General features: G+C 38.8%; 1 protein-coding gene across 2 annotated transcripts in view; it reads right to left on the reverse strand.

Moving 5' to 3' along the window:
• The window catches only part of LOC138016951 (uncharacterized), a 39,495-nt gene that overhangs the window by 18,114 nt on the left and 11,381 nt on the right, over nucleotides 1–10,000 (reverse strand). For both annotated transcript variants that reach the window (XM_068864137.1, XM_068864138.1), the window contains 7 exons: nucleotides 9,064–10,000; nucleotides 6,938–7,671; nucleotides 5,779–5,829; nucleotides 3,133–3,285; nucleotides 1,673–1,800; nucleotides 414–637; nucleotides 68–160 (listed from right to left, as the gene is read on the reverse strand). The exon at nucleotides 9,064–10,000 is cut by the window's right edge and continues 194 nt beyond it. In XM_068864137.1, the coding sequence (XP_068720238.1) occupies nucleotides 68–160; nucleotides 414–637; nucleotides 1,673–1,800; nucleotides 3,133–3,285; nucleotides 5,779–5,829; nucleotides 6,938–7,671; nucleotides 9,064–10,000 (2,320 nt within the window). The remainder of the gene's footprint in view (nucleotides 1–67; nucleotides 161–413; nucleotides 638–1,672; nucleotides 1,801–3,132; nucleotides 3,286–5,778; nucleotides 5,830–6,937; nucleotides 7,672–9,063) is intronic.

Consider the following 10,000-nt stretch of genomic DNA (forward strand, 5'->3'; position numbering starts at 1 on the left):
TAATACATGTTTTCAGCTGTTTCCACCTGTATCTACAACATCACAAACCACGAAAAGAACATCAAACCTGTAGGTTTGGGCACATCAATCCTTCCGACATACTTGGCAGAAAAGCTCTTCTTAGGTTCCACATGAGGCTTTTCGTTGAAACTGGCATGATCTAAAAAAATATGTATAATTAAAATAATTACATAGGTGATTATTGAAAATTCTCCCTGCTGATTGGTTGCACGTAAGGTGATTATTACCCAATAATCATACAAGGCTAAAAAGGTTATGAAATCGTTAAAAATTAAAATAATAATAATAATTTGTCAGTTTATATTGCAAACTTTCCATGATGAAATGATCAACGGTGCATCAGATAAAGATAGATCTAAAAATAGATTGATAGTCAATTACATATGCTCTACCTCTTGCTGATGATGGCGGAGGGGTGTTAATAATGTCGGACCACGGCTTCTGTGCTGACATCTTCCTGTTGCTTTCCTGCGCCTTTTTCTTCTTTTCCAGAATCTTACTGCACATGTCATGCAAAGCATTGGTGATTGTACGACCAGATATATTGCCATGGCAGCGAAACATGTGACACTTGTGTTTACCAGTTGAGGGATCCCGAGCTACATATGCGAAATCCCTGAAAACACAAAATTATTGGATTGCCAGATTGCCAGATGAATTCTTTTTAAAATGTCAAAGTAGGATGTTACATGTACATGGAGTGGAACATGCCTTGAAAAATGTACCTACAGACTGCTGTATTAGATGCAATGCCTGCTACAATCATAAAATCAGGATGTATTGTTCAGGGTTTTCGTTTGAGGATGGAGGCTGCAGGTTTCGTCTGTTCTTTTCTCATTCCATGTCTGATACTTTGATGCCAATATTTGAGGGTTTTATTTCTCAATATTATAATTTTTTAAAACTTAACTCAAGCCTTGCCTGGGAAACTGATTCTTGGGTTCCAGAAACACTGCAAACAGAGCGTTCTGAGTGTTCTATGCTAAAAATTTCCTAAAGGGGCATGCCCCCAGACCCCACTCCGTAGCTCACACTCTTGACCCTCGCAATGCGCCAAAATATGTCACATCCTATGCTTTCAGAAATATGTCTGCTAGTTTACAAGTCTTTTGAAAACCCTGATTGTTTCATAAGATTTATGCCAATGATATGCTTGGCTTCCCCTCCTTATAATGACACTTTGATATTTTAATCTAAGACCAGACTATTTTACTTCTCAAGGGGGGATGTAGAGCTTAACAAAAAGAAAGGAGATAGTAAGTTAATTACACAATGTTTCAAGGACATCTTGTCCTCATTATCAAGTGGAAAGAAAAATTCAGTGTTGAAATTTAAAGGAGCGAATATACAATATGTTAATTTACATGTACACTTTCGCCCTTAGGGAGTCACTTTGAATGTTTGGTGGTTTTTCCTTTTGTATGAACAACATTTCATACAAAAGGTATTCAAATTTTGCTCTTGCATTTTCTTCAGACTATGATGTTCTTAGTCAGATCCCTTGGGATAGTTCCATGTTTTGACATGTAATGTTTACAAATGGAAGATTGCTTGTGTTTATGTTCTTCAACTCACTCATGGAGGTGTCACGGGGGGATCGGGTTCAGAATTAGGAGGGTTAAGCTACCAGACAAACTACAAGCACATGTACCTTTGATCCTCCTTGCCGATACCCCACACTCTCATTTTAGAAACAGGCTGAACTAACAAAGTGGCTTTTGTTCTTGGTTCTGCAAGTTTGAGAACATCTCCTTCCAACAATAGCCTTATATCCTTCCCCTGAAACATAAATCACATCTTATCATTTTTTACAGCTCTGTAAATTATTATTATTATTATTATTATTATTATTATTATTATTATTATTATTATTATTATTATTATTATTATTATTATTACCAAAAAAGCAAAGATTAAATGGCTGTAACTCAGTAATGAAACTTAAAGTGAAGACAAAGATAAGAAGGCAATAACATTGACTGAACGTCCCCTTCTTGAAATTTATGATTACATAGAAAGGCACGAAACCAACACAGAGGACCACATGTGAGTTTCCTTCGATCCTTTTTAAAGCAAGTCTAAGTGTGAAATCTTTCTTATGCAAATCAGCTTTTATTGACATAAAAAATAAGAACTAATAATTATTATACCGTAAAAAACATTTTATGGTTGAATGGAACGAGGATAGTGAACAAGTGATCAGAAGGTCATAGATTCCACTCAAGCATTTATCACTGATGATTTGGTCATGTTTGGAAACCTTAATGTGAACAAGTGTGTCGCTATAATATAGATGTGGAGGATGGGTGCGTGAGACATCTTGGAGCTTCAACTATTGGCAGCCTGCTTCAAGATGGAGACTGCACCAATGGCTGGCAAAACCTGAAAACCCAGCCATGAGCTCCCACACCCAGCCGGAGGACCTCTGAGCATATGACTGCTAATCTGAAGGCTGTGACACTGGTATACTACTTAGAGCCTATGCCTGGCTGAGTAACCGCTAACCCAAAGGCCTAAAGCTCGAAGACCAAGAGGCACAAAAACCACTAAGCCTGTACACCGTTACACTACAAAAACAGCTAAGCTAAAACACTGCTCTGTGCATAGACACCGATGAACTATAGGGCAGCTTCCCCGACAAGATGGTTGGTACACAAGAATTTGAGCCCCCCCCCCCCCTCCCCCACATCAATAATTATAAGCTCTACAACCCAAAGCATGAGGAATCCAACGCATGTGCAAATTAATATAACAAACCCACTGACAAAAATAGACCATTTTACAGTTGTAGCTAAGTTACCTGGCCTAAGAATGGAAGCGAGGCTGCCGGTGACCCTGTTTTGATAAAAACCTTCATGCTTTTGTAATGTTAACACAGACTAATTAGAATTACAACAACACAATTTACATGATAAAAGCAGTGGAGGCTGTATCAATACAAGGTCACCGGCAGCCTCGCAGCCATTCATAGGCTAGGTCGCTGAGTAAACAACTGTAAAATGGCCTACTGACCGCAATCACTCCTAGTTATTAATTCAGTTAAAGTTAACTTAACTTCATGCAAATCTGTTACTTAATTAAAGGGCAGGTTTATTGGCTTTCATTTTCTACCTCTCCCCAGGTGTCTGACGTGTTCCAGAGGTCCTTCCGCTGCTGTGCCAATGATGAGATGCAGTCAGAGATTGTTTCGCTCATGTTATGCGGTGCAACTTGGTTTTCCTCCAGCTCAATCCAACCCATAGAGTGCACAGGAAAACTAAGCACCTAAAAAGGTTATAATAGTGCTCATAAATTTCATTAGATGCTGAGTTTGCTTTTAAATCGACTAACAAAAGGTTAAAAATAATTTTCACTAAAAGGACTCCACTCCACTCCACACAACCTCATCCAATCCCTCAAATACATTGCTCACATTTGCCAGGCAGAAATTACTGCCTTAACATCAATTAGATAAACTCTTTTGAAAGCTGAGAAAAGGTACTGTCATCATTCCTGGATTACAATCGCTGAGTTGCTACACGTATGATCTCTGTCAATCAAACTCATAGGATCACACAGACACTCACAAATGAGTCTCTGACTTGATACAGAAACATACTTGTCTCTCAGGGCTCGACACTCACGGTAGCCAACTAGCCACAGCCTAGTGAAATTTCAGTTTTGGCTAGTAGATTTTGAGCTTCCACTAGCCATTGGGGCTAGTAAATATTGTGAAGAAGTGGAGTTCTGGACCAAAACAAAAATGAAAATCATTTCTTATGGATAAGGCAAAAGGAGAGAATAGAAAATAACAACAGAAACTGTGAGCAGATTCTATGGAATTTACTGCCTTAGAAAATGATAAGTTGAAAAAAAAAACTGAAGAGAAAACCAACGCGGATTACAGTTTTCCCACACCATGTTACAAACAACTAATCACGAGTGAAATCATGCAGAACTTCTTGGCTACTGTTTCCATATGCGCGTAACTCTGTCGCAAACAATCGCAAGCACCTTCCGAGAGCTTGATCACAAACAGTTTGCGTAAATGGAAACACCTGTTATGTTCATCATCAACCAATCGCCGATAATCGCCGATGATCGCAAACAAGACGCAAGAGATTTCTATTGTTACGTCTTGTTGGCTACGAGTAGCAATGCAAAAGCAAGGAAACAACGATATGGAAACAATCGTTAACTGTTTCTGATTGTTTGCGATCAAGTATATGAAAATGTCGTCCAAGTACGATTGTGGCAATGAGGATACTCCTCAAAACAGTGTGAATTTAATGAATATCGCAGGGGAATATCCCACCAAATGTACCTGTAGTAAAGTTCTTGATCACAAAGAGCCAGTTCCTACAGTATAATTTGATACTGGCTATGCTGCAGCCATTGCTGCTCCTCAAAAATGTATCGGAGCCAGAATCAGTGACTTCTCTTTACACTTCCTCTCTGCCTTCTTCTTCGCAACAACTCCAACATAAGAAGTTGAACACAACACAAACACTAATTCTGCTTTTATTTTTGCACCCTTTTCTTAGGATGTCCCGAGATCAAGTTGCGTAAAGCAATCACGCATAAGGAAAAGAGGATCGCAAACACAAATGCAAAAAAGTGACAGTGTTTGCGATTGAGCCAACGCAAACTGTTTGCGACATTCTTATCTGCATATGGAAAGAGGTCATGAATTTGTTTAGAAATTGAATCCAAATATAATTTATTTCAAATTGAAAAAAAAAAAAGAGACAATATCTAGCGACTTATCTCGTTTACTAGGAATGGTTAAACTCACATAAAAAGAGAGAAAACTTGCTCGCGAGCACTGTGGCCGCCAAATATTAATTGACTCCGAAAAAACATTCAAGCATAAAACGCACAGATTGCTGTTTGAAACTATTAAAAAGAAAATCTTATATGAGGGCAAGTCTGTCCTTTCGAACTTCCTTTATATCTAACATCTAATTTAATATATTATTTTCCTGCATTCCGCTGCTTTTGTGCTTCATGCGTAGAATGGCGCTTTCAGGTTAAAGTTTCAATCGCAAAGAGCTCTAATCAAAGGAAAATCCTTTCCACAGACTTCCAAACGAGTAGTTCAGTTTTATGTACAGCTTATTTCTGAATTTAAACTTTATTCCTTGTTTTCCGTACCCTGGTGCATTGGTGAGTTGCAGAGTTTTGGCAACGGTTCTGTGAGAATTGGGCTCAAAGCCACGAAACTTTGCCTTCTTGAGAAAAATACGAGAAGCTGTACACTCCAGCACATTTGCGCCACTGTTGCAAGGATGGATATGAGAATATGAGAAAATTTACTAAAATTGCTTGCAAATGTGGTAATTTTTTCGTGATAGTTTGTACAAATGAATGAAACTGCACATGACGAGACTGGCTAGTGCAAATTTAGATTTGGCTAGTGAAATCAGACCTGATACAAGCCACTAGGCTAGTGAGCTAAAAAGTTAGTCTCGAGCCCTGTCTCTCTCATAGCAACATTAAATTTTTATCTTTTGGAGTAACGTTCATAGACTACCACAGTCCATTTTTAACATTAAAAACATGATTCTCAATAAGTGAGGAGGGTAATTTTTCTCATGTAAGCAATAGACCAGATAAAACAGCACAGTTCACATTAAGAAAAAGAGAACTTGAATGATTTCCTTGTTACAGACTTAATGCCACTATCAAGTACATACAAGTGTACACATGGCTATGACTTGTTTAAATGCCACTTTTTCAACAGCCAGAATAATATCAATGCACAACCTGTACATGTACCTTTTGCCTTTCTGTTGCTTCTGCAGATTTTGCCTCTTCAGTTGCTTTTTTCTGGACAAAAAGGGAAAGTATTTGCATCTTATAATGAAAAAACATGAAGGATCCTACAGAAAACTGCATGTAATCAAAGTATGACAAGGATGATAATTAACATACTTATTTGACCACTTCCCTTAATTAAGGGCTTTTCTTGAAAGGGCTTTAATGAAACAAATAAAGTAAGAATTCCACCCAGGAGAAGGCAAATCGATTGGCCATGAACAAACATAGCCAAGGAGCTCGGCCAGGAACTACTCAGAGCAACTCCAACTGGAGGTCAGAACGAGACTGGAATGTGGAAACTCCAAAGTGCAAATCAACTGCCCCCTCCACACAACCACTCTTAATTCGTTAAGGCTAGAGGGTTCATTTCTAAGCTTAATTTTATTCTCCCCCTACGTAATTGGGCCATTGAGACTACGTGTATCGTTATCAGTTGTTGCACCCCTATGAAGCTCCTCAACCTTGTGGTTCTATTTACCTGTCCTTTCTTGATAGTTGTTTGATGGGCCATTTGGCCTGCTTTATTACAACGTTTGCACTCAGGACTCATCCCCTTTTTGGCACGTATTGGGAAAGGAAAGCAAGTGCCCCCAGTAGAAGCTGTTTGCTGGATTGCCCAAGAAACCTCTACCCATGCTGGAATGTTTTAGTTCAAAAAAACCAGAGCCTCCTCAAAAACCAACATTTAACTTGATTTGAGTTAATTGTTAATTTCAGTTTACAGTGTACCCAATTAGTGCTCCAGCGCCAGAACAAATAGACACTTGAATAAAGTTCCTTTTTTTTCTTTCCTCTCAAGTTCACCTGTTGGTGATAAATTACATACACGCACAATTGGTGCAACAAGTCAGATCAGCATAGTCTGTAGAGAAAATTTAATTTTCCCACAACTGCAATCCTCATAACATTAAAGTTTACTTGAAACACCCCACTTTGTGTAGCATCATTTCATTGAGGTCAACATTAAGAAGGGAGTAAGAGCAAAATAAAGCTGAACTGCATCAACGATTTTGACAAGGATTGCAGTTCATAAATGAAGGATGTAAATCTCTGTCTACAAAAACATTATTTCCATCCACACAGCACCAAAAAACACAATCTCCAACTGGTACAGTACCTTTGGTCTTGGTGCCACCTGGGGTAAGGTCCACTGAGTTGTGCCAGAAGCAACATGCCAATAGTAAGTGCCATTATCACCATTCACCTCCCTCCATCCCTCAGGCAATTCATATGGTTCACTGTAATCCTCAATCTCCTCTCCCATAAATTTCGCCTCCTTAAACTCAGTAGGGGTGACAGGAGGTTGTGTTATGTCAACTTCCATGTAAGGCTTGACAGGTGGCTTCTTGTCCGAAGAAACCTCTATTTTTCCAGGCTGAATATCAATTTCTGAATACATTGCTTTGGGATCTGATTGGTCTATATGACTTTGTCCATTCTCCCCAATGTTCATAACGTCTGCCTGTGATTTTGATCGACGATGCTGAAACACTGGACTGCCTGCAGGACTGGCTTCCAAATCCACATTTCCATCTGACATCTGCCTTCTGTGTTTTCTTTTAAACAGTTTAAAGCCCCCACTCTTTTTAGGTTTCTCCTCCACTTTATCTCCTTTATCAAAATGAAAGGAGTTCTCACATTGTTCAGTTGTTTCTAAGGTATCCTCCAGATTTGGTAACCTTGACGGAAGAGGTGGCGGCAACTCTCCATCACTGGTATTGTCATTATTATCATCATCAGATGATGCAGGAATTCTCAGTTGATCAAGGGACTCTACCGAGTCATTCTTTTCAGGTTTTGGTAGTTTTTGAACTGTGGCATACAATGGCCGACCTTCCTGAGGCTCTGTGTCTGTTGGGGGAAAATGTGTATTCATTCATTATAATAATATTCTTAAAAAGGCTAAAATACGTTGGTGTGATGCCTTACCAGCTTTACCAACTTAATAAAGGTAAAGGTAAAATAGTTGGCTTACATTAAGTCAGTTAAGACTCAATCTTATCGGAGCAGTTGCACAGCCTGTCAGCAAATGTGCATGGTTCTTGTTAAGAGCTGGTAACCAGTTATTTTTACTGGCTAATCAAGCAAATGTTACCTGCTCTTTTCCTGGTAAATTTGCGAAATCATTCTGTTTAAAATCTACAACTCAGTACATGTCGAAAAACTTTCTCCTGTTTAAAGCACTATTCTTTCCACATTGGGATGTTATCACCTTCACAGTACATAATCTGCTGAAGACATTAGCAATACTCGGCTTCAAGTATGAACTACCTTCAAATTCCAGAGAAATCGACCCTTCACGAATATTTGTCAATTGTTTTTTAGTGACATGATGAAAGGAATGCAGGCAAAGGCGATCACGTAACTCACACACCACCAAAAGTGATGAATTTTTTGTTGCAATAAATTATGCCTCTGAATCAAAAAGTATCATCTCAGAAAGTAGAACATCCTTCTAAAAGGTTATTCTATGTAAAAAGTAGTAAGTAATTTTGGATGATGGAAAACAATTTAATGACCAAAGTTATAGACAAGCAACATGGAATACTAATGATGTTTACCCAACAGAGTCAGAAGCTCACCTTTATAATTTTGCACATGAATTTTGTTTACGATTGCCATGCCTTGTCATAAAAAATGCCTTCACTAGGCTCTAAATGTAATTTTTCTATGATTTTGACTAAAATTGCTTTTTCTCTTCCTCCACTGTGGATGTCATTTTTGTCTCACTGGAGGGAGATCTTTGGCATACATTGTATCACAGAATGATATCAAAATCACCAGAACAGAGATAGACAGACACAAAATCGAGAAACTGAGATTTTTCCTGGCATAGAGCACACCGGGAGACTGACAAGATTCAAGATCTGTATCAATACAACGTCACCGGCAGTCTCACAGTCATTCATAGGCTAGGTCACTGAGCAAACTAATGTAAAATAGCCTATTGAACTATATTGTGCACAAATCAACAAAAAGGCTACAGTACATTTGTACGTACAAAGCAAAGTAACAGAAAGGAGAAAAGAACAGAGAGCTGAAAGGATTGTACAGTACTGTAATGATTTATTGTTTACATGTACCATTCGCATAGTGTAGAAGTTCTCTTGGATTACGGTACCAAGAAACTATTATACTGAAGTGCTACAGTGTACATGTACATGTAGATATAATAGAAAAGTGTGTCACTCCATGGAACTTTGCAAAGGGTAAGGCTAGAGGAGTCAAAATACATAAACTCACCCTTCATTTGGTTTTCTTTAGCTTGCCCTGTTTGTGCTTTATCTGGATCAGACTTTTTAACACCTGGTCCTGCATAAGGCTTTGGCTTTGGTGGAGGCCCTCTTTTATCCCCTGAACTTGTCTTTTTTTCAACTGAATTCTTCCTAGATGATAAATCTTCAAACTCTACATTATCACATGCCATGATCATGCTCTGAAGCTCTCCTGTGATAGCTTGATACATGTTTGAGTCCTTCCGCCCACCCGGAATTGCAGGCACAACATCACCTAATTCAACAATAGGCCTTTGTATCGGACTGCTCTGTCTAGGGAGCTGTGTAGTACTGTCACTACATTCTGCACCCTTTGGCTTTTTGTGTACAACTGCATAAAGATCGTTCTTGGGTCCAACAATATGTATAGGGTCATTTTCTGTCTCCACCGTCCTTTGGTTTGATGGCACTTCTTTGATATTTGATCTGTCAAAGTTGCGATCAACAATTTTAACTTCTTCATACTCTGGAGGCGTCTGTCTTCCACTATCGCAAAGCTTTACCTTTTCACTGTCATTTTCGATAATTGGATTTTTATTTAGCTTCTGTGCTGCAATAGGGATCGCAATAGGGGCTGCAATACCAACACCTTCTTGCACAATCAAAGGCCTAAACCCATCCCCTGCATAGGTGTATAATCCACTGTCATCAGCACCTTGGTCATTTAATGAAAGTTCAGAGTATACTATCTCATGTGTTTCTGGACACTGTATTTCTTTACTCCCTTCATCAACAGCAGGTAATTTCTTCAAGTCAAGGTCGGCATAAGTACAACTACTATTATCACTTTGACTAGGCATTAAAATAGTTTTCTGCTCATCTTTAGCTGACGGACTAAGAAGTTCGCCAGTTGATACATCGCTGTCATCAAGCGATCCAGTTTCATACCCAAAATCCCCATCAGT

This window comes from Montipora capricornis, chromosome 9, assembly GCF_036669925.1.
Source record: "Montipora capricornis isolate CH-2021 chromosome 9, ASM3666992v2, whole genome shotgun sequence".
NCBI classification, from domain to species: domain Eukaryota; kingdom Metazoa; phylum Cnidaria; class Anthozoa; order Scleractinia; family Acroporidae; genus Montipora; species Montipora capricornis.